Raw genomic sequence first — 26,201 nt, 5'->3', positions numbered from 1 at the left:
CATTTCTGAATAGATTCGATGAATAAGATGAACTGTGAGATGCGAGCGAACTATTTCTTTATTGAATTTCGTCTCTTCAAGTGAAATCTAATGGGTAGCAACCCATCCTCACAATAGAGATGTATTTCTATGATAGATGTACTTATTACCATTGCACTGAACACGACCGGTCTATCGACAAGGAATATTTATTAAATGGTTCATTGTCATTTTGTTTTTCTCCTGGAAAACTGTCAAGACGGAGTCCATATGAAAGAAATATATCTCATGTTCGTGTTTGCAAATTAAAGTCCACATCGGTCATTGGTCGATGGCATAATAGGAAATCTTCATGCTCTCAATTTGTATTGTCATGTTTCTTCTGTCCTAGAGACCTACGAACTGATAACATTTGTATAAACAGTATGAAAGTAAAAAGGCACATCTACATCGCCTGAACAATCTTCTGACAGCACCCATCATTCTTTCAAACCAAGCATTGATACCGCTGCCAAACGCCGTTGTACGTGTCACGTGACCTTTGATCATCCACATTGTCCTAGACATTCACATCTGACTCTATTTTAATCTGGGATCAAGAGTAACATCTTACAAAGTCTGTCTCTTCCACCACGCCAAATGCTGCCAGGTGTTCAAGCGTTGTGTCGAAAATGTCGAATGTCATTTTTCTTCAAGAAACGCATAGTTTAAGTAAGGGTATATTTCTTACAGTCCGTGAGGGCGCCTTGCAAGCGAGAGCCGGCTATGGCATGAGGCGCGATATGGAAATGTCATGTTTGTTGCCAAGACGAAAACTTTTGACTCATTTTGCTTGCGAAAAAATATGAAAACAAATGAGAAAAGGGTACCTTTTCCTTACTTACAGAAAATTTTAATCTCGTTTTGAAACCTTACTGAATAACTTCATCGCTGAGTAAATACTGATTTTGTTGTTTTTGCATTGCAAATAGCTAGTCGACTGACCTTTTGAAAATATGCAGAACATGAGAGAAAGTTTAACAAGTGATTCATCTCTTCAACTTGAACTTCATGCAATGTCATGGCAGCATGTGATATTTCTGAAACCAACGATATAGCAGACCAGGATGAAATCCAAATTAAATGTCCCTTCAATTGATCCACTTAAATTTCTTAGTTTCGCCAAGCAAATCAATAATGGATCCTTTATTGGATAAAGAAGTTCTACGAAGCCTTCGTTGATTCTCATACGTCGCCATGCCTTGTAATAGAAAACAGACATGAACAACTACACATCGATGTACAAATATGAGATGTAATCTATACCACGACATCAAATCATGAGTTCCTTTATGCAGCTTTACTTGTTTACAGAATATAACACAATACTGTTTCAATACTGTTTGTTACGGACAAGATATTTGATATCAGTTCACTTGGACAACACTGTGGTCAACAGGCAAGGTTCGTTTGTCGCGATTTCTACTTTCATGCAATACAAATGCGCAAATGTTAATCATGGCGCAGTTATTGAGATAAATTCGTAACACCAATGTTTCAATACCCTCGAACATATCTCGTCGCGCTATTCCTTAATCATTGCCAATCCCGGATTATCATTGTTCTTTAAGGGTTGCATCATCGACAGCCGATTAGATTATTTAAATATTCATTGTGACCAGAGAAAACGTCACCCCATTGTTATCGGTTGTCAGCAATATCTAATATCTTAATCCACTTATACACCTTTGCCATCCTGGATATTTGGTATTTTGTCCAACAATTCGATCGACACCATGCAAATTGAAAACCTCCTGCTTTTCGTTTTCTTGTCTTCTCCACTATGCTATGGATTCAACTACAAAGGCGATACCGTTGTTGTAAATGTGCCTTCGCAGGGAGATCTCCGAGGCCAACACATCCAAGTTGACGACAACGATGACTTTTTCGTGAACTTCTTCGGTCGTATTCCGTTCGCTGCCTCGCCTGTAGGAGAGCTGCGTTTCCGCCCACCCGGTACGGCACCATCATGGCAAGGCGAACGAGATTCCACGTATTACGGACCAGGCTGTCCACAGCTTGGAAGTATCCTCTACAACGCATCTCTCAGTGATCTACCGATTCCAAAACCAACTGTTCCCGACATAAAACCACCGCTTCCCAGACCAAATTCCGTCGTTGACACGCTTATAATGCAGGAGTTACTTCGAGACATACACGCTGATACGGAACCACCAATCACCGACGTAAAAGGCAACATCCAACCTCTTTTGGATCGAGACACATTCTTAGATAGATTGAAAAATATTTCTCAGTTGAATTTGACAGAAAGTGATTTTCTAGATGAAGACTGTCTATACATGAATATATATGCACCGCAGGTAATTCTTGAATTAGTTCTCCTACTATGGGCTTTGATCTGCATAGTATATTGTGTCCGCTGTATCGTGGTGTCTGAACGCAAACAACGGAAATTCAAAGTCATGTTGTGAAGTTTAAAGTTGGAACTGTGGGTTATGGGCACAAAAGTTTGCAAAATCATCATTTTGTTTACTCATAGTCGACACCATTATCGTAATTTGAGGACACTGTCCGGAAGAACTTCTCACACGTTTTGGTTTTAGTGAACTTCTCTTGTGAAAACAATCTGGGAATATAGATTTATCTTCAGCTACCTCTATATGCTTTCCATAACGCGAGTCCCTTACACCCTCCTTTACAGCGGTCAAACGTTGCGAAATTGTATCCGGTTATGCTGTTTGTACAAGGTGGTGGCTACAATTCCGGCACTGCGATGTACTTGTACGATGGCACTATACTGGCTCAGCGTAAAGAAGTAGTTGTGGTGACGTTCAACTATCGCCTTGGAGCACTAGGTAGGAAAAACGAATACCATCAAGATGTTTGAATGTATCTGTCACAAAAATGTTAGAAAGGACAGAAATGTCGCTAACACTAATAATGTGAAGCGTTTGTTTCCTATGTAGAACTTTTTGGACGAGAATAGGAGAAAACGAAATCTCTACTGCGAAAAATTGCATTCATATCATTATCAGATTTATAAATATTTTATATTTTTGATCATTTTTGGCATGAATGTAAAATGATCTGGAAACTGTTAAAATTTGTGCTGAGCTTGACCGAGGTATATGACATATCCAAATCAAACCGAAAACATGGAAAATGCAGAGCAAACAATGATGCTTGTTTCGATTTGAAACTTACTTGTACTGTCAACACAATATATACCTAGCCGACAATAGCGTGAATCTTTGCAAAATTAAGTTAATTGCGCCACAGAAACCCTCACTAACAGATCTTCTGAAATGAAAAGTAGGTTATTTCGTGATGTGCTTTAAGATATCGTAAGACCAACGATTTGACCCACTTTCTCACTCCAGATCCGTAATGGACTAATAGACAATCTCGGTACAAATATATTCTTACCTCCTACTAGGTTATCTGTCCACAATGGATGAAGTATCTCCTGGAAATTATGGGATGTTGGATCAGATTGCTGCGATGCAATGGGTTAAAGAAAACATTGAACATTTTGGTGGCGACAAGGACTCGATAACGGTTTTTGGACAGAGTGCTGGGTCGGCAAGTATCGGCATGCATCTACTTTCACCAAAGTCGACTGGTAAATATCAGGAAAAGTTGATATTAAAGAAGAACTCATATTATTACATTTATATGTCGAGTGGACAGTGCCATTTACCGTAAAATCATATTACATCAAGTCTATATTAATACAACTTGCCAAAAAAACAAAAGAAATAGACTAATAATGGTAATGTGAAAAAAAATACAAATATCAAGATCTTTTATTTAAATATCGAAATTAAATTTTTTATGCGATTTGAATACTTTCGAATAGTCTGTAATTGTACCAATCAATCAATCAAATCAAAAAGTCCGTCGATACAGAGTTGATTCACAGAGGAAGTATTGATGAGGCTAAAGATGTTCACCTTCCATGGAAACTGCATGGTTCAAATAGCTGCCATCACAGATATCATACAGAGGATGAGTTATAAAGTACAACATCGCGTAGATATCTGTCTATATTTTTTGTAACAACATGTTGAATCTTTACCAGTAACTGTCTCATTTAAAGGTATACAGTCACCTCTAATCTAAATATGCCCATATATGGTCACATCGGCGTTCCTTGGTAATCAAATGTCCATGTGAGGGCGCTATTTTTAAAAAGCGGCCACCCACTTTAAATCTGTAATTTGTTAGATTTTCTCTTTCCATGGTAACTGCGGCAAAATTGGAACAGATGACAGTATACCTTTAAGCTCTCGTGTTATATAATGCAATGTAATATTGTAGAGATGGGGCCAGACTCGATTAGCTGTAATCTATTATTTATTTTATTTATTTTATTTTATTTTATTAATCTCGAACCAACAGGTTGCCCCAATAACAGGTTCGTTTGAAAATAAAAATATAATACAAAAACGAAAATATATAACAGTTACAACGTAAACAAACAGACAGGAGAATTCACATAAGAAATAACCAAAAAACAGCAACACAGCGAAAGACACACAGAAAAACATCCAGATAAAAGTAATCATTCAGAAAAAAGGATCTTACATAATCCATGACGAAAATTACTGAAGTTATTAAAATAATCTAAATTTTGCTTGTTACAGATAGAATTAAAATATGTCTGAGATCGTGATAAAAATGAGTGTTTCAAGATATTCGTACGTGCTGACACTGGTCTAAAAAGAACAGCACGACGCAATGTAAAAGCAGGAAGGTTAAAATGAATCTGTGCAAGGACATCTGGTACACTATAAACTGAGTGAAGGATTTTATAAAGAAAAAGAGTGTCTAAAAATTACTTCTGGCTTCCAATATTGCCAGTGTTATTTATAAATGCATAATTGGATTTATTACATGTTTTGTAAACAGTTTAAATTGGCAATAAAGTATAAAGTATAAGTGCTGAAATTTTCGTAAGGATACCAGGATAAGTCACTTATGCAAGTCTGGCTCAAACAACTTTCGTTGCTGATCGGTGTACAGAGATATCGCGGTAAGCGAAATCTCGTCATTATTAGTAGACGCATACATACGAGCTTTGAAGAGAAGATGCCACAATAAATACTTAAGCGTGCAGACATAGGTAACACATTGGTGCATCCTTATACCGTATGTTCGTGCATCATTGTGCATTTGCAGGTACTCACTGAATAAGATACCTGTTCTCTGTTGGTATGAAATACAGGAAGTATCCTACAACCACTATATGAATTTTAACTTTCTCTACTTGCAGGGTTATTTCACAGAGCTATCCTGCAAAGTGGTAGTCCATTGAATAATTGGGCGACGATGATTCCACCGAGCGATCCGCTGAACGGTACTTACGGATTGGCAGATAACATCGGCTGTCCACGCCAGCCCCATACCGCTTTATTGGATTGCCTGAGAACCAAGAACCCTTTCGAAATTGGCTACCATACGCCCGCGGTAGAAACCTTTCCTTTTTTTAAAGAAAACGTTACCATACAGTCTGACACAAGTGTAATATTGAGTTATAGTTTCATTGGTGCCTTCGTTCTAACCTGTTTTTTTTTTCAATTTAACGGATGATATTTTCAGTTTGTCAATTAGGAGTAGTTTCCCCTTGATATCGTTCCTTTGTGGTCACATGCTGAATAACTTTATTTGCTTCAAGAAAGTTGGCATGTATTTGCTGTTCAATTATTATACAACGATTTTAATCTTAAAGGGACAAAGTCGGCCATTTTTTCATGAATTTTGTTTGATGGAAGATACTACTTATATTGTTTGACATGTTGAAAGATACTGAATGAATGAATGGAATGAATGAATGCATATATTTGACCCCGGTTTTAGACACAATACATGAAACCATCGCAAAAAATGAATTAATGGTCATGACCTTTAATTCATTTTCGCGATGGTTTCATTTAATTTGTCTAAAACTGAGGTCGAATATATGCATGGTCACCCATTCATTCAGTATCTTTCAACATGTCAAGCAATATAAGTAGTATCTGGTACCAAACAAAATTCATGAAAAATGGCCGACTTTGTCCCTTTAACGGCACGTATTTTGCGAAAGTAGCTTAGCTAAAAGTGTCTGTGTCATATTTATTATTGACAGAACTCCGCTTCAGTGATTTCGGCATTTGTGCCGGTGGTGGACGGCGAGGGCGGGTTTCTCCCTGATGAGCCATTGAAGCTTATGGAAGCTGGTAGCTTTCAGAAAGTACCGTTGATGATGGGCTACACCAAGGACGAAATGTCAACCACTATGCGTAAGAAAACTATGTATTTGCTAATATATCCACAAGTACGACCTTTAGCATTGCAGGATATCTTAATAATTAAAGTTGAATTAGCTTTCTTTTCTGAGTATTATGGCAATCAATCAATCAATCATGAAATACAGGTCTCCCTTCACGAAACTTGTACAACCAGTGCATACAGCATGTCAGATGAGGCAAAATGATAACACCAGCATAATCAACAAAGATTACATCACCAATTCTTTTAAAAGGTTATCTAACACTTAATCAACTTTGATGATATCTTTCCTTTGAAAGTGTCACTTTTTGATGACCCCGAGAATGGCGTATCCACAGATGAATTTTATCGTGAACTAGCGAATATTGCCTATCAGAGGGATTATTACACTGACAACGTCCACTACGATGACGTCATCAATGCCTTGAAGTATGCCTACACACCATGGGAAGATCCAGAAAACGAAATTCTACTCAGAGATACGTACATGGATGTAAGGAAGCTTTAATTTCTTCTTTGTAAACAAGACATTGAAATCAGCTGTAGATTGTCAACACCTCAAATCGCCCAAACTTTTGCGATATTTGAAATTCAAAATGGACAGCATCACTGTGTTAACTCTATGGAAAAATTAAAAAATTTGGGATTTTCGAAAAACTAAGACAGTTTAAACTTGTCTTTCGCCAAGGGCTTTGAAATGAGCCCCCAAAAGTGGTACATCAAAAAAGTTGTAGAAATTTGAGAGTCCGAATATCTGTTCCCGAGGGGCGTTCTACCTTCTAAGGCTCCGTCATCTTCAAAATTCAATGTATTTTCCTGTTTGTAGAGTTTCTTTTCAAAGTTTATTCCCAAAATCGTTTCGAAGTGTTTTGTGTTTAACTTGTCGTCACATTTTGCATGAGTGGCACGCCAAATGGTATTGTTTCCAACTGAATTTAAGTCCGGACTTGAAACCATTTTTCAACAACATCGCAAATTGTACATAATGTGTCGAGTGGGTAGGGGCAGTGCTTTGTATTTAGACATACCTTATGGAGGAGAGTAAAGAAAATTTACTTGTTTCACAAGAGACATGTGTTTTGTATCGCTGATTATTTACAGCTTTTGGACGAACAATGGTTCGATGCTGGGATTCACTGGCAAGCCAAGCTGACAGCTCGTGCCGGTCTTGATACATATTTCTATCGTTTTGACCATGCAAGTGGCAATTTTCCAGACTGGCTAGGTAAATCCGCCATATGTTATCAATGTTCATTTCCATGCAGTTCAATATCTGTGATAGCAGGGATGCTCCCTGGTCAACAGCGAATCACTGTCTTAAAGACTTGTTATTGATTTCATTAACTTCTACATTGAGTAGATGCCATCACCATGGTAATATAACCTCATAGCAGTCATGCAAATACGCATAATATTACCATGCCCTGTCCGTCGCGAGCTGAAGCATGTGACCGACCACAAATACGCAATAATGGTTTGTTTATGTGCCCGTGAATATGAATAATATCGTAAACATCGTAACTTTTCAGCTAAAACGTAAATTGGAATTTGTACAAAGATAATAATCAATCACAAAATAAAATGGAACACTTGTGGGCCAAGTTTAGACACTTTTTTTGAAAAATCTCCGAATTTGCAAAACTTTTACAGCACGCGCACTACTCACTGACAAGTTCTGGGGCCCCGTTGTGGCTCGCGTGAGAAATTTTCGTAAATTTTGACGGTTTTGGGGGTTCGTTGATAATATAATGGAAATAACAGACTCCGCGCAGACCATTAACGTTATGGGCGCGGGCGAGAGGAAAGCCAAAATTAACGGGCTCGGCAAGCCTCGCCCGTTAATTTTTGGCTTTCCTCTCGCCCTTGCCCATAAATAAACGTTAATGGTCAGCGCGTCGTCCGTTATTTCTATATTAGTAACCTACAAAGGACAGTTACTCGTGACCTTAATTGAGGATGCAACATAGCTTCACATAAGAGGATTCGACTTGCTTAATCGGACTGTATTTCTCTTTATCAGGGGTTGCTCACACAGGAGATTTATTTTACACTTTTGGGACTCCAATTATGCCTGAAAAATATCCGTTTTTGAACTGGACCGATGTAGAAGTACAACTGGCAGAAACTGTACAGGATCTTTGGTATAACTTTGCAACCACTGGGTAAGTGGAAAACAGGTACAGTTCATTATGTCGAGAATAAAACTAAACAAGAATTGTAGCTTTAGGATGACCAAATTCGTCCCAGTCTCACTATACTGATATCACAGAGATGAATAATACGAATCTAGCATTGGACATCAATAATTCATCAATTCTGGTTTTATTCATTCTTTCAAAAAGTGCGATTATTTCGTTCACAGCAACCCTCTATCATCTGACGTAGCTAACGTGGAAGGCAGCTGGGAGAAGTACAGTGAGGGGCACGAGAGGATGTTCCATATTCAATATCCAATCAGCAGAATGGAAAATGGAACTGTTGATTTCGATGCGCATGCGTATTGGATGGTGTATGATCCCCAGCTTGTGAGATCAGCGTCGAGGGAGGTACAAGTCTGTGAAGAATGTCCCGAACCGGTTCAATGTGGAAATACGGCTAACGCAGCGTTTTCGAACAATTTGGCAGTGATTATAATTTCCTTCACGGTGACACTTATTGGCTATTGAAAATCAAACAAAAGCCAAGGACAGACGTAGAGACGGTTCTGTCTTTCACATTTTCACATTTGCTTCTAAATTGTTGTTCTTCTACCTATAACTTACCATCTCTGAGTGTAGGATGAAACCAAAGAAGAACCAACTGGTTTTAAGATTCACTGCATCCTTAAGGCTTAACCAATGAGACGTTTCTTTCGTTTCCAAGCGAACGATTTTTTCCGTATTTTTCTGTCGTTTCCCAGTTCTGTTCAGAATCCCTGATATTGCTGTTACAGATATTAACTTTGTAAAGATTGCCTTTTAATGAATTTCTATGTACATAAATAAAAAGTACGCAAACAATATCAAAATCAGTCGTTTGAGAGAGTGTTTCGCATAAACATTTGCTTTGACATCGCATATTTGGCATCAAAATTACAGTTCCCTATGACTGGTATGTGGGTTATTTTGTCTCTGTTTCAATACACGCGTTCAACTTTGTGTTAAACTGTCAGGCTTTTACCTAGGAATAACACCGTATTTTTGAAACTCGCACTTGTCTGTACAAAGTATAAAGTTGACCTACCTTGGGGGCGTGGCTCAGTGGTACCTGGGACTTTGATATATACAAACAAGATGCAGCGTGTACACATCAGAGATAAGGTATACCCAGTCACGGTTGTTTGTTCATTATTACCGACAGGTCATGACAGCCGCTGAGCGTAACCAAATGCAAGGTGTACATATAGATGACTGAGGAGAGTTGAAGTACATCTGTTATTATATTGAGTTTTATTTTAAACATACCCCTCCTCGTGGCACTGACATGTACTTAGCCGAACTGAAACTGAATTTTATATCGTGAATATCCGATCTGTCCTGAATATCGAAAGCGCCCTTGGTTCGACTGTCTGTCCACCAGTTACGTTTCATTTCACGAACGATTCAGTTGCTGCTAATGGCCCGGGATCGTCGTCAGTCTATTAATAGTATAAAACGCTACGTTCGCTTTAACATAACATTGAGTTTTTGATTTTGTCGTCAGAGCTGAACTGCAGCACCTTGAGCTGCACAATAAGACGAACATCAGATGAAACAGAGTTATCAGGTGAAATGCAAGACTTCCCTTTCCCGATGGAGTCAATTACTGTTGCATTTTAAGAAATCTGGCGGGAATTTTCATAGGGTTGTTGAGTGTAATATACGATTTGTATCATTTTTGATCAAGACGAGTGAATTTTATTATTTTATCCTTAAAATATGCGTGGATCAGAATTATTTGTCTTGTAAACACAACACATCGTATGAAATATAACAATTTTACTGATGACATACGAAAAAAGCCCGGACTATAACTCCGGTGTAAGCAATGCAATGGGACTAGAGTCAGTACACTGTTTGTTTTGCTTCCGCGCTCGCGTTGGTATTTTTTTCAGAAATATAACAACACACACAGACCTTTCTTGCAAGGTTTTCCATTGTTGACGATCTTATGTTGCAAAAAAGCTATGACTTTTACAATGCAACACAACTCCTCTGAGAATGAAGCAACGGTTGTGGTTAATCATTATTCCATACTTTTGCATATAAATTCAATTCTCAAAAATGGCGTTGTACATTGATTTTAACGTGTACATCAAAGTGGCGGTCCTCAATTCCTGATTCTAGCAATAGCACTTTGTATATCTTCTGTTCTGTTCTAAGTTTGTTGCAAAATAAAGCTGACACAATCCCCCTTTAAATTCATTACAACTGTCCAGGATGCTCTCTTTGTTGACAAACAGACGTGTATAGTGTAAATAACACTGTTACACATGGCAACAAAGAGTATATAGGGGCGAAATTGATGATTCACATCACTGTTTTAAATTTCTCTAAACACCAAGAGTACAAATAATCATGTTCAACCATGCTATAAGTAGGCTGCATTGGGTCCCAGTGATCTATACAGTGCGCTTAGGTAGCCGTCGTTGTACGGCATTTGGCTCCGGAGGAATCTGAAGGGGGAGTCGCTCAAAATTGAAAGCTACAAGGGCGGTTGCTCAAAATATGGAGAGAAAGAAGGGAGTTATTCAATTTTTGGTGCAAAATAAATTGAAACACCTCTCAGATTGCACCATTGCACAATCAATTTCTCAAAATTTTCGATGCTAGAGAGGGGACACCCCCTCTCGTGCTGTCTCCTTGGGGTGTCCGAACAGTTTAATAAAAAACACAAATTTAAAACACCACTCAGATTGCACCATAAGCTTACTGCACAATTGCACACGTCAATTTACTAAAATTTTCCACGCAGGCTAGGGGACACCTCCTCAGCCTCTCGCGTGTTCTCTCCCCACCCCCGTACTTTTTTTAAATTCTACCCAGTCAGATCCTAGTGAAACCCTGTCATCTATCCAAATTAAACAATACTATTTGTTAGATATTAGTCGTAGTGTGAGCTTTTATATCTGTATTTTGTTGTGACTTTGAATTTCATTTTGTTGATTTCACCTTTTTCAACCGTCACGAGATGATAATCTACCTGCGTACACAAGGATTTAAAAGGTCTTTACTGTTGTTGTATTTTTGTAAATTTTACAAATACATGTATTGATATTTAACTTTTCTAAGGGCGGGTCAGTCAATATGTTAGAAAGGGAATTATTCAAATTTATCATGGTTGGCAGGGGGCACTCGAAATTTCAAACTTTCCGATGCAATTCCTCCGACCCCCCGGCCGTAAATAATGACGGCTCCCTTACTATCATCCTATCACGGTGCGCAAGGTGACATTCATTCAAGGTGTTGTGGTATCATGTAGTTTGGGTTCGAATGTTGCAATTATCCATATTGTCCAGGCTTTGTGCAGTTAAACAAAATACCGGGCTTTCAACTTTAAAAGAGGTGCTTGCAACATTGAAGATTCAGTACTCTGATTAGCGCATTTCAGTTTTGTCTTTGGTAACATCTATCCCATCGCAATATCATCTATGCTGCTGTACCGCCCATCACATGTTGCTGTGATTGTGTATAATCTAGTTTAGGACCACTAAGATGTTACATTAGAGACATAATAGATAAGACAGTCCGTTTGAGGGTCGTTCTGTCGCGTCCCAGATCTCAAAGGTTATCATGACTTCACAGTGATTTGATGTAAGTTGACAAAATCTAGGAGTTGATTCCTTTGGAAGTTGTTTTGGCCAATTGTTTTTTCGACATGAGGAACCTTACGCTGACCACTCTCTCTCTACTCATTATCTGCTTTCTCTCCGATCCACTGTGCTATGGATTCAACTACAAGGGCGATACCGTTGTGGTAAATGTACCTTCGCAGGGAGATCTCCGAGGCCAACACATCCAAGTTGACGACAACGGTGACTTTTTCGTGAACTTCTTCGGTCGTATTCCCTTCGCTGCCTCGCCTGTAGGAGACCTGCGTTTCAGCCCACCCAGTACGGCACCGTCATGGCAAGGCGAACGAGATTCCACGTATTACGGACCAGCCTGTCCACAGAGTCTTTTCGATATTGATATGAACTCGACACTGGGCGATCTACCGATTCCGATTCCACCAGTGCCAGGTCCCGGACCCCCAGGTCCACGACCCAGTCCCTTCCTGGGAACAGCACACATAATGGAGCTGCTTCGAGTTACCGAAAGCCGTACAGATCCCAATGGAGTCGACAAAAACGTTGAAAGTGACAGCTACAACCGACCACTCATAGATCTGGAGACGCTTCTTGGCAAATTAAAGAATGTTTCGGAAAGCAATCTTACGAAAAGTGACTTCTTCAATGAAGATTGTCTGTACATGAACATTTATGCTCCACAGGTAAATACGCAGAGCGAAATGTGTTTGTGTAAATATATTATGTTGTTTTGGACTGCGTTATTCATACCTTTGCCGTCAACACAGCTGACCTAACGTCTCTTATTTCCTTTATGTGTCATGTTAGACCGACTGTCGACAGTACAATGAGCGAGATAGGGAAACAGCTACATCTCGCAAAATATAAACTGACACAGTGATATGATAAGTGTTTCTGGCCTATTCAACACATTTCTGGGCTACGATCGCAAAATTCACTTGAGATTGCAATCTGAAAATTTAGAATTTGAAAATCATCGCATTCTTCTTTATAAAAAATATCGCGTATAAATGCTCTGTCATTGATTCGTCATGCTTGACATTTTTTCAACAGCGAATTAACGTTTCCAAGAAATATCCAGTCATGTTATTCATACAAGGAGGAGGATACAACATCGGTACAGCCATGTACTTGTACGATGGCACTATACTGGCCCAGCGTAAAGAAGTAGTTGTGGTGACGTTCAACTATCGTCTTGGAGCACTGGGTATGCGCATATATATATATATATATATATATATATATATATATATATATATATATATATATATATATATATATATATATATATATATATATATATATATATAATCTGTGTGTGTTATGTATTGCATGCATGTATATCAGTAATTTAACAGAGTGAGATGATTTATCGCGGCAAATTAGTGAGATGATCTTGGAGGACTTGGAGGGCGACTAAAGTACTTTAACATAATGGCACCCCATGCTACATAGTGTAATTCATATCAGCTTAGTATAGTCTTGGTCCACCTTACTAGCCGTATCATGCATATGGAAAGGGGTACTAGTGAAAACATAAGACTTAAATTGCACGATCTTCTTTTCAAAGTTACTCTTATGAGATGGCGAAAACTGGTTTACCCATTTGTATCAAACTACACTCGTTACCATCCTGCTATATTCCAGCACTTATACAGAAAGGAATATTGCTTGTCATTGCGTGGTCATGTGACAATGCAGCATCTAGGCTCCTCAAGATATATTCATGACTTTTATAGAAACTGTAGAATGTTAGGGATAGGTTCACCCAGTCTTTTGCCGAATGAACTCCCGGTAATTTACAGTACTTTCAGTGCCTCAATGAAATACATGTACTTGGGTTTATCACAGTGACTAGAATCGCTGCCAGTAGTGTCCCGTTTTAATTAATTTTTTGATATGGAATTTATTTTTATGTATGATCCCTGACAAAATTTGTCCAGTTTTCACGCAAAGCACATTCACATAAATAGCGAAAAGGAAACCCACTTTGACAAAAGATAGTTTATTCCAGTTAATGAATTGATTTTGAATCCGTCTGTCTCCAGGATATCTGACGACGATGGATGAGGTATCACGTGGAAATTATGGCATGTTGGATCAGATCGCCGCGATGAAATGGGTACAGGAAAACATAGAGCACTTCGGTGGTGACAAGAATTCTGTAACGATTTTTGGACAGAGTGCAGGGTCGGCCAGTGTTGGTTTTCATTTACTATCACCAAAGTCAACAGGTAAGTCATGAAGTGAACAGTTTAACGATTTTTGTGCATCTGCCCTTTAGCAAATTAAAAAATTGCATTCAGTACTGTATAAATTTACATTACCGCTTTCCTTTTGCTGAGAGAAAATGTTTTTGCCCGAGAAAACTTTGGCAAACTGGCAAATTACTTGCTCCGATAAACCCATCACGGTAAGTCTACCGACTGTCTCACAAGTGCTTTTTCTCAAAGTTTATAGTGTGATTTTAGCTTTATGGTGATTCAATTCACGTTTGCCTACAATAATTCAGTGTCCTTTTCAACAGGTTTATTTCATAGAGCGATACAACAGAGCGGCAGTCCCCTTGACCCCTGGGCCACCCTTCTTCCTCCCTACGATCCAATGAACTTCACCTACGGATTAGCTGATAATACTGGCTGCCCGCGTCAGCCACATTCTGCCTTAATCCAATGTCTAAAGACAAAGGACGCAGATTACATTGTCGACCAATCACCAGGAGTAAGTATCTTTGGTTGGACGTCCGTTCACTCAAGACGCAATCTTGTCATTCAACACCCTGCCCTGTCTATACGAACTATTTTAGGATACCTGCATGTTAATATAAATTGAGAGAGATCATTCTATTTCAGTATTGTAGTTACCTTGTATTCTGAACAAAACGCATCTCTTGCAATTATCCCGAAATATATAGTTCCGGTCTTGTCAATTTTATTTTGGATCGGGCGTTTCTTAACACCGGTAACTGGCTATATGTAACTTCGTGAAAATATCATGAAAAATAATTTTATAGATCTATCTTATACAAGACTTTAATAATGACTTATTATCACTCTCTCAACTTAAAAGCTTCTACAATTGAATATTTTGTAAGGGCAGCAAAAATTGCCTGATATAAAATCAATCAGAATTATATGGAGGAGGACGGAGTGAGATATAATAGGTTAAAAAAATGTAAAGATTTTACTTGTAACAGCGACTGTCACATTTTTCGTTAAAGTGCACCCATGGCGTAGTTTGCTGAGGCAATGGTAAATAGTGATCAGTTTCAAATCATGAGAAAAAGTTGCCTTTGTTTACGACGTGTACCTTTTTGGATCTTGGTATACGTCTTCCATGTACTGATGAAATTACGAAATCTACAACGCTTATACTCTATACGTATGTTTTACCAACAGAATTTACACGCTGCGGGTATGGTCGCGGCTTTTCTACCTGTAGTGGACGGTGAGGACGGCTTTCTTCCTGATGAGCCGTTGAAGTTGATGGAAAGTGGTGCATTTAATAATAAGGTACCGCTGATGATGGGTTACACCAAGGACGAGATGAGCCCTACAATGTGTAAGTTTGAAAGAAAGACACTTGGGCGTTGATGAAAGCGAGTGAGCGAATTTCTTTTACCTTGATCTCAGACACTAGGCCCTAAAGAAGTGGTGGATAGCTCCTTTGAAAGCTACTGTGAACAGCCGAGATATTAAATCCACATGGATGTACTAAGAACAAGACGGCTGCAATTTACTTTCCTCGTAGGATTGCACAAATGATTACGTACTAAGAAACCCAGTTCTACCGATGCGACCGCTTTTGCCAGTGTGATTTTTTCAAGTAGCTCAGTCAAAAGAGATTTAATTCAACTGTTTGACAAATGCCGTCTTCCCCAAGATTTTCGCAAAAACACGTGGTCACTTCGTACCGTTAGGAAAATCGTTTGTAAAAATGCTGACTCTCCTATCTTTCCACTAAAGGTCACCTCATTCTATTTCATTAAAGTATGCAACGACCATGATTTCTTCTATTTGTAGTCGTAAAATCTATAACGGAATAAATGACATGATCACATTGAACTAAAGTTCCATTAGCTGTATCTTCTTGCGATTTTTCCGTTAGTTGTACTTGGGCCTCAGCCCAAGTACATTTGTTTTCATTCCGTGGGAAAAAAACTGTAAGGTATAACCATTTCTGGCTGAGACCAGGGAGGGCAAAATGTATTGGCTTCATCTTTCTTGGCATAATAACTGGCGTAATGATGTTAACTGAATGGAAGTGCTGCTCTCAGCCAGTCTTGAATAAGTGAGATGTGAATATAAATGCTTCTCTATCTGAGTTTTTGCCACAAAATCTTCTGAATATAATCAAAATGTGCATCGAAATGCAACAATTAATGCACCCTCCGTTTACTAGGCGATGGCACGACCCTTGCTACACCCACTGGACGAGCCAAAGTGGGAGGGGTAATTTCGGTTTGGTCGAACAGGAGGGCTCGAGACCAGAATTTACATTTAAACTTGAAACATGTTTAATCACTGACAAGATGTGGATTAGTGTTAATCAAAGAGAAAGTTTGAAAAGGAAAGGTTTTATATCCCGGACACAATGAAAAACATTACGACTGGAAACTGTACCCCCGGTTGAGAATAGTAATGCCCACAGCGATGGAGAACACTTATCCTTGAGCTGAGAAAACCAGACCATCATTTCGAAATAGAGCTGCAGATTCGAGAAGCTCGTTAAAAATAGCTAGGTACACCCCATAAAGGGGTGGTTTCGAGACTTGAGGGCAAATTTCGCCTCCTTCATTTAGAAATCGTACGTTTGTTTTTCCAGGGGAACACATCATTTGACACAAAATTTGCATGAAAAGGGGTCGCCAGTAAGCACGTGGTCAAATCTGGCATAAGAAACAATATGAAATGTTGGGTAAAGCCAGTCCAAAATAAACTGATTTGAACTTTTGTGTTTTGTAATTTATACCACTGCAGTAACATGACTTTTTTTTGACAACATCACACAATGTAATACGTTTTGAAACTGAATACTCCGACGTATTCTGTGTCCCCTTTGCTAAAAAATACAGTCTGAAAGGAGCCTATGAAATTTGCATAAAAGTTCGTGTTAGAGAGCCTCGTTTTCGTTACGCTGACCGCCACTGCAGTGAGGGATAAAATACGGCGAAAGGGTGGTCTTTAAATATCGACGTGCAGCAAAACGTACAATAGCTAGAACTATAATTTTTGCTTTCAGTTGTAGCATACATACTAATGATCTGTTTTCCTTGGGTAAACTCACAAAAGTTGAGAAGATTTTATTGAAATCGCTACAAAGTGGATGGCGAGGTCGACTGACAAATGCGGGAGTAAAATTCGCCTTTTTCGTAAAACAGCTCGATCATGACCTTCGATGTCCAAATCAAAGCCGAAAATTTCAGAAAATATTCACTTAACTATTATCAACATTTGGTGAAATTTTCATGACCGTGCGACCATGGACATGTATTTGCGGCAGTGTTGAATGTTGCATGCAGTTACCATATCGCTGTATACGTAGATCTCGAGGGTCTATGAGTATACGAACACCGTTACGCTACGTACACTCCACGCTGTTTACCGCGACCAAACCACTTGTAGTTCACACGGCGCGGGTGTTACACGATTAATCTTTCATTTTTTTCAAAGTTTACTCCTATAATCTCGGGTCACTGATGTTATATATAAATAAAGTATTTCATTAATGTCACATTATGACCATCAATACTTAAAAAAATTTTTTAATAGTTACATGAGTTATAAAATGGCACAAGATCACTAATTCACTTCCGGGTTCGTTACCCATAGTTCGGAAGAAAAATAGTGCAGACCTTGAAGTTTTGATATCTGCATGGATGCTTGTTTAGTTTGAACTTAATGTCAAGAATTTTTGTAAAGATATTTTTCTGCCTGAATCAAAATGCAGACTGTTGCGAATAATGGCTGAAGCATTGGTGGTAATATGAGGAGTTCTAGGGCTAATAGAAATCATAACAATAAGCCTGAAATTTGTCAAAAACACCACTGAGGGCGCTATTTTCATCGCTATCTCAAAATTTCCGTGGACTTGCCCACACGAAAAATTAATCAGTAGTCAAGCTGACATTGACCTAACACCTGTTAAGAGGATTCGTGCCGCTGAATGTTTTAAAATAGGAAAATCGAGCTCAACGCTACTGTGGTGGCCTATGGGAAATGAATTAGTGGTCTTGTGCCAAATGTGCCAGTGTAGTTCGAGCACGCACGGTAATGCTAGCAGGGATGGCCGCAACGCGCAGCTGTTTACCGGCTATCATTCTAGCCGCATCTGATCTATATTCACGTACTCGTGTCCCGAGTAGCCGTATTTATCCACGGAGATTTTTTGCAGTCGATGTTATTTCCTACAGTTTTTGTATGCTTGCTCGCTACTAGAATGCGAAAACGGAAAAAAATCACTCATAAACGAAACAGCACTGCTAGTCAGTACGACGGGTTTCTACCACTATACTACGTGTACGGCCGCAGACAGTGATAAACGTAGCCCTTCTGTCACCGTAGTGTTTTTTTTCCATTTGCACTGTCCACGACTTTACCGAGAAGCCAGCCAGGCAGATTGTGTTGGCCAGTGAGGTAAGCACAAGCTTGCAGTCTTGCTTCCTCGTCACAATCATTGAAAACATAAACAGAACCGAAAAAATCTGCCAAGTTAGCCGGTGAGGACGAGAAAGAGCTGAAAGAGTTTACGTGTACACTCACGCTGCGCTGTAGGATTTAACACATGAACGTCGCTGCATAGTCAACTTCAACGAGACTTATTTCAAAAACGGAGGCTTAAGCCACTGAGATTTTTCAGATCGTATGGACCTACTCAAGATACGTCCCCTCCCTACTTCTCATGGAAATTTGACTTTGGATATGCTTTTGCGGCAGTGTTTAGTGAACGGCATTTTCGGTCGCTCGAAAACCATGAAAATAAGGCTAACGCAAAAACGAATCGATAAAACCCCATAAAAAATCATCGGCGAACACTAACTAAGAGTACAATTCAGCCGCTAACTGGAAACAGGACGGATGCTAAACGAAGGCTGAGATATCTGCGGATAAAATTCTGGCGAAAAATGCCATAACCGTCACTCACTGGCTAGAGGGCGCTGTTCGAATTTGAACTAAATCCCTAATTATGCATGCAAATGAAGTACCCTCCTTTCAGACTGAATACGGTATGCCGATTACCATGTAAGGAGATGATGACGTCAAGACAGATTTGTAGTGCGTTTGGTCTTGGATGGTGCACGAAGTTTTGTCGAGGTAGCTTGTGTATTTATTTCCTAAATGGGAGATATTAGGGTCGATCTAAAAGAAGGCCGAAAAATGTTATGATACTCTAAGCGAGCTGAACTCCAATGCGAATGGTTGGATAATTTGGAGGATGTCTAGACTGATCTCGTCTCATTAAGATTATTTGGCGGTCAGTATTGAATTTCAACTGGGTCACAAGTTTGCGTCGAACGGTCAACGAACGATATTTTAGAAATCTGGAGACATGGCACATCGCAGTTTTATGTTAGTATTTTATATTTTACAAAAGATGTAAGAAGCAATGATTTTGTTGAAAATTCTGAAAAAATATAGGAAGATTTGATCGCGAACACATTTTCACTTGGGGGTCAACTAGCCCTGCGTACGATGCTGTGTGTTCCGCTACAGCTACCGCCCCGCTCACCACAGCCCTGCAAAGACCCGTACGTTGGGTCGGTGACTTCAAATCCATTTTGGGACTTGACGTAAAAAGCCAAATTACTGCCGAAATTCAGCGTTCTTGGGCCCAAGTCGTATCCCAGCCTACCTCAGCTACTCGATCGCTTCCAAAAATGACAGTCTTTTATTCACTTCTCGTAAATAACCGTCGATGTCGGCAACTCTCTCGCTGGCCCTGCGTACGATGCTGTGTGTTAGCTGTAGCACATAGCATCGTACGCAGGGCTAGGGGTCAACATGGGGTCGCAGCCATGTTGCCTCAAAACTTATTTCTGTCTGCACTCAAAACTCAAAAATGTCGCATATGAACCTGAAAAATCGATGTAATTTGTCAAACTTCGGCGAAATTTCAGCCTATAGACAAAATTTCATCTAGGTAAGGTAAATTTACTGAAATTTGATCGACAAATAATCCTGAGCTTGAACGTGACAGCTCGCCTTCTCCGGGAAGTCATGCATCCGGCCAGTTGCCCATATGGCCGGGTGCATGAGATTGTTTTCAAGCGACGGCGGCAGACCGTACGGGGCTCTGGATATGACCTACCGCCGGTGTAGCTGTAATAACTGTTGCGTTGTTTTTAATCACCACGGACGAAGTCCGAGGGGACTTATAGGTTTGGTCATGTCCGTGCGTCCGTCCGTCCGTTCACGCCTAGTACCCAACCCCATACAGATGCACGTGGATTTGTTTCACAATGCTATCAAATTTGGCCGTGTTAGAGGACTTTTTAGTTTACACCTCCATAGACTCCCATGTATAAGGCAGTTCTCCATAGACTCGCATGTATGATGCCAAGAAAAATAAAAATTAGTTTCTCATCGTATTCATATTGCCTAAAGGATGCAGTGACACAGTTTTTTTGTCCCCACGGATAAAGTCCAGGGGGCTTATAGATTGGCTCATATCCGTCCGTGAGTCCATCAGTGAGTCCATCGGTTCACGCAGATATCTCAGACATTTTGACAAAATATCATGTGACCTTGGTGACCTTTGACCTCAAATATACATTATTGTCCATAACTCAGTAACCACAAGTGCTAAACCTTTCATATTTGGTATGATGGGACACCTTATGATGCCACATATTGTACCCCATTAATTATGTGCATATCTAATTATGAGCGAGCCAATAGAGCAAGAGGTCTGATTTCTGGTATATAGGGATAAGTTAACAATATTATTTGTTTGACAAAACTTTACATGACCTCAATGACCTTTGACCTCAAATATACATATTTGTCCACAACTCAGTAACCACAAGTGCTACACCCTTCATATTTGGTATGAAAGGACACCTTATGACACCATATATTGTACCTCATTAATTATGTGCATATCTTATTTTGAGCGAGCCAATAGAGCTAGAGGTCTGATTTTTGGTATATAGGAATAACTTAGCAATACAATTATTATGACAAAATGTGACGTGACCTCAATGACCTTTGACCTCAAATATATATATTTGTCCACAACTCAGTAACCACAAGTGCTACATCCTTCATATTTGGTATGATAAGACACCTTATGACACCACATATTGTACCTCATTAATTATGTGCATATATAATTTTGAGCGCGCCAATAGAGCTAGAGGTCTGATTTTTGGTACATAGGAATAACTTAGCAATACAATTATTTTGACAAAATGTCACGTGACCTAGATGACCTTTGACCTCAAATATATATATATATTTGTCCACAACTCAGTAACCACAAGTGCTACACCCTTCATAAATGGTATGAAGGGACACCTTATGACACCACATATTGTACCTCATTAATTATGCGCATATCTAATTCTGAGCAAGCCAATAGAGCTGGATGTCCGATTTTTGGTATATAGGGATAACTGTAGGGTAGAAATCTAAATATGCCCATCTAAATATTAGACATCTACCATCGAGAACAAAAGAAATTTGCTGTAATTTGAATAGTTTAAGGAGTTTAAGCAATTCCCGCTATAAATAAAGAACCCCTGCCTCAAACTCCACAAAAGTTGCTAGACATATTTTGCCGTTGTCATGCCATTGCTTCGTTTAATAACCAGTTAATCAAATGCCTCATTGACAGGAGGAAATTCAAGACCATATTTGAATAGTAGTATATATTGTCCTCAAAATTACCTATCACGGCCCAAGTACTCATTGCCTTCAGCAATACTGCCTTGTTTTGATTGAAATGATCACTGGCTCATGTTGAATAGCCTGTCAAATAACAGAGAATCGCATACTATTCGGAAACATTACGTGCCCTACAACTAAATAACATGTGATTTTACAACGAAAATTTCAATTTTTGTCCGGACAGAAATACAAACTCTGTTGACACGCGGATTGCAACGTGGGCATTCTTCTGCACCTGCGCGAGCCATTTACAGCAATTTCAAAATAAATATTCATTACTTATGCCCGGTACTTACGTCGTAGTCCATTGTCCGAGCCCGTTGCGTAGCCAGATGTCTGGCAATCCACGACGCAATGTTGTTTTGATCCCGCAATAAACGTGAACTTGTACATCTGGCGTGATCGCGGCGTCACCATATCTGCGTTCTCCCCAGCACGCTGAGCATGCCAGAAGTCAACAAACGAGCTCGGAAGGGCAACACGTTTGAACAAAAATTAGCAGTTTTATGTGGCTATAACATCCTAATCATGTTTGTGTCTTCGTAAAACAACATTTTGCAACAAATATGAGCCTCCAACATGGAATTTTCCGAGGTAAAAAATGGTCAAAAGTTACAAATAATGGCCCTTTAAATTATACATTTACCACCTTTAATACCGTACGGAATGATTCTACTTATTTCTAGGTACTTGATTTGAAATAAATCGAAGGGGTAGGAGAGAACATTGCCCAATACCACTGTCTTACAGAAATATCCGATACATGGTTGTCCTTAATTTCCTGACCTTTGGGATATGAAAGTAAAATCCCTAAAACATTCATTTCCTGTTTTTAGTGAGGGCCTTTAATGACTCCGAGGATGGAATATCTCTTGAAGAGTTCCGACATGCACTAGCAAACATAGCCTATGAGAAACCCTACTACACAGACAACGTCCACTACGATGACGTCATCAATGCCTTGGAGTATGCCTACACACCATGGGAAGATCCAGAAAATGAAATTCTACTCAGAGATACCTATATGGATGTAAGGAAACTTTTCTTATACTTTCATTAACAAGGAAAGTCAACATGATTATTTCTTGAAATATTTACCCTAAATGATCCCCTGCATTGTTCATATGACACTATATACTTTCGCATTGTCTCTGATACTCTCTGTGCCTCTGTCTGTCTGTCTGTCTGTCTGTCTGTCTGTCTGTCTGTACCTGTGTCAGGTGCGTGTGTGCCAGGTGTGTATGCGTGTGAGTAGGTACGGTGTAAGTGTGAGTTGATGTCGAGTTCTGCTTAGGTTTCCAAACTGGCGCTCCTTTTTATTCAATAACCACGGATCGTTATTTTTACCCTTTGCTCACAACATCCACCGATGATAGCGTAGGTGATGATACGGGCATGTAATTAGCATATCCAAATTAAACATTGCGTGTGTTCATTACTGTTTGTCCTTATGCACTGTCAGCTTATAGACGAACAATGGTTCGAAGCAGGAATTCACAAGCAAGCTATCCTTACCTCTGCAGCGGGTATAGACACATATCTGTATCGCTTTGACGTCGCAAGTGGATTTCTGCCAGATTGGTTTGGTGAGTTTGATATCTTATATCGACCATCATCTCACCTATATTTGGTAACGTCATACATATCTGCCCCATAGTTCATTGAAAACCTGAAACTTATGGCAAATTTGACATCTTTTTGCAGTTATCAGTTTCTAATATGTGTCGTACACTTTGTGAAACTTAGAGCTCGTCTGCGCAAAATGAAGTTTGAATTTAATTAAAGTTTAGCAATTTGACAGTAAGATGAAAATTCAAGAGCACTTTTTGGTTTATTTTATGCTGAATAAGTCGGTGCTTGCACCTATATTACGAACTTCATAGTTTTCTTGCTTGAAGTTTCAGTTTTCTAAACTCGCCCGTTTGACGAACCATCAAAGAAAAATACTTTATGTTAATCATGTATGGATAATCGGTATAATATGGGAAAATGTGACAAATTTTAAGATATCCTGACGTATTTATCATCATAGGAGTGGCTCATACAGAGGATCTGTTTTACACGTTTGGAACGCCCTTCAATCCGGAACAGTTTCCCTTTATCAACTGGACTGACGCCGACAAACAAATGTCTGACACTGTACAGGACATTTGGTATAATTTTGTAACCACGGGGTGAGTAGTTTCCTATTAGTATATTTGGGCGATGTCCCGGCGCTCTCCTAATCAACCAGCGAATTATGTATCCCTGAAATGTCATATCATAACGCTTTTTTGTTAAAGTAAGAAAATGGCTTGTCGTATCCTTCGAGAAATATTTTAATTCTTTCTGTTGTAAATAAACTATGTAATGTGGTGATCGTCGCTCTGACGGGTGTTAATTTAGCATGATTGTGCATGTATGTTCATGCATCTAAAAATTTGCAAGATGATAAACATACACTTGCTGTTCGTCAACAGCAATCCTCTGTCATCTCCAGTACAACGCGTGGAAGGCAGCTGGGAATTGTACAGAAAGGGACACGAGAGACTCTTCCATTTCCAGTATCCCACCAGCAGAATGGAAAATGGAACTATTGATTTCGATGCGCATGCGTATTGGAATGTGTATGATCCGCAGCTTGTGAGATCTGCGTCGAGGGAGGTACAAGTCTGTGATGAATGTCCCGAACCGATCGCATGCGAAGATACGGGTTATCGCTCTGTTTCAAACGCTTGGTCCGTGTTTTTGCCTTTCCTGGTATTTCTAATTGGCTTCTAAAATCCACCGGGAATATTCGTGACAACCAATTCTATTGTTTCAATACCAGATTTTTTGTATTAAATTTTGTATTCAGAATTAAGGCTATATAGGGAAAATTACCTTCAAAATACAGATCTTTCAAATGTAAAGTGCAATTCAGCTCTTGCCCACTATATTTCACAGAGGACAGCTTTTTAAATTCAGTATACGTGTCACAGAGGGTGCAATAACTGAAACGACCTTCTTGCGTCATACATTAACAATCAATATGTATTTGAATATCGGAATTTTTTTCTGCAAAAGTATGGGATGTTGACCTTCACAATTTCAAACTATATCGGCATGGAGAACAGTTTGAAACACTATTTCCTCCAATGACTATGTTATAATGTATTGGTTCTTGACTTAGACACACACGCAACCTCAACTTCAAGGTTCTCACTTTTACATAATCTAGTTGTTCTGTTGTATTGTTGTGGTTTCACAATAAGTAAACTGTAACCAATAGCATCACAGTCCATCCTTGTCTCTTTGTCCCACTGATGTACATGTAGTTCAAGCGTACTTGCTTTTAGATATCGATAGTAGTGGATGAAGTATATGATAGTGGCAGCTCTGTGCTTGTATCAGGAATAATGAAAGAAAAATGTGAAAAGCGTTGAAGGTCAGTTATGTGATGTGTGTTTAGTAATGACAACATATAACGAAATTGGTTTCTAAAAAACGGCTGCAAGCACACTCTGTGGTCAACATAAATACTGTAGTAAAGAGTGTTATTCAAAGATATGTCCGTAGACAGTCACCAGTAATCTAAATATGGCCATATATGGTCAAAGGGGCGTTCCATAGTATTCAAAATACCCATGTGAGGGTGCTGTTTTTAAAAACGGCCATCCGCTTAAAATTTGTGATTGGTTAGATTTTCTCTTTCCATAGTAACTGTGGCAAAATCGGAACAGGTGACAGTATACCTTTAAAACGAGCATTTTTATCAGGAACCGTCGGAATATCTTAGCATGAACCCAAGCTATTGCACGTTTACCGATGAAGCCATGGATATAAGATTTTGTTTACAAAACAATCTAAGCTTTTTAGTCTATGACCAAGTCGAAAAGGAGAACCAAGGTAGGAACTCACGCTTACAAGCAAGATGGTTCTACCGTTAAGAGAACATGCAGTGAGACCTGAAGGCCATTGTTCGGGAACAGAGGAGAGTTTATTAGAGTGAGAGTGGATGGATGTTAGTGAGTGTATCATTGTCTATTTATAAATGCTCAATAATTGCTTACCGTTAGGTCCTTTTTATGTAAATTAGTCGACAGATTGCCCGTGGTACTGTAGCGATATATTAAAATATTTTCCCGAGTAGTAATTCTTGGAAATTGCGCTGAATACTTTAGACCTAGGTGAACAATGTTTTATTGAATTGCATTTACAAATTTGTAGAAAGATACTTAATAGTAACACTGCCCTACATTTACTCTTTGGTGGAAAACCATGCAGCAGAATGCGTGACGTCACAATGCACTGAATCTGGCACATGGGTGTAGAAA

At 39.2% G+C, this 26,201-nt stretch overlaps 2 protein-coding genes across 2 annotated transcripts; both read left to right on the top strand.

Moving 5' to 3' along the window:
- The first annotated feature begins 1,688 nt into the window (after nucleotides 1-1,688).
- Nucleotides 1,689-9,598, top strand: LOC139152025 (acetylcholinesterase-like). Its single transcript, XM_070725109.1, has 9 exons — nucleotides 1,689-2,339; nucleotides 2,681-2,834; nucleotides 3,416-3,601; nucleotides 5,255-5,448; nucleotides 6,110-6,263; nucleotides 6,552-6,745; nucleotides 7,354-7,477; nucleotides 8,273-8,414; nucleotides 8,615-9,598. Exons 1-9 carry the CDS (start codon nucleotides 1,755-1,757, stop codon nucleotides 8,916-8,918), a joined length of 2,037 nt encoding a protein of 678 aa, XP_070581210.1. The 5' UTR covers nucleotides 1,689-1,754; the 3' UTR covers nucleotides 8,919-9,598.
- A 2,336-nt stretch (nucleotides 9,599-11,934) lies between these two features.
- On the top strand, nucleotides 11,935-25,328 carry LOC139152024 (acetylcholinesterase-like). Its single transcript, XM_070725108.1, has 9 exons — nucleotides 11,935-12,702; nucleotides 13,073-13,226; nucleotides 14,068-14,253; nucleotides 14,547-14,740; nucleotides 15,418-15,580; nucleotides 22,743-22,936; nucleotides 23,369-23,492; nucleotides 23,939-24,080; nucleotides 24,366-25,328. Exons 1-9 carry the CDS (start codon nucleotides 12,088-12,090, stop codon nucleotides 24,664-24,666), a joined length of 2,073 nt encoding a protein of 690 aa, XP_070581209.1. The 5' UTR covers nucleotides 11,935-12,087; the 3' UTR covers nucleotides 24,667-25,328.
- The last annotated feature ends 873 nt before the right edge of the window (nucleotides 25,329-26,201 follow it).

The sequence above is a fragment of the Ptychodera flava genome, chromosome 15 (assembly GCF_041260155.1).
Source record: "Ptychodera flava strain L36383 chromosome 15, AS_Pfla_20210202, whole genome shotgun sequence".
NCBI lineage: Eukaryota > Metazoa > Hemichordata > Enteropneusta > Ptychoderidae > Ptychodera > Ptychodera flava.
Note: the sequence above shows the minus strand (reverse complement) of the source record. Positions and strands in the feature narration are given on the sequence as shown.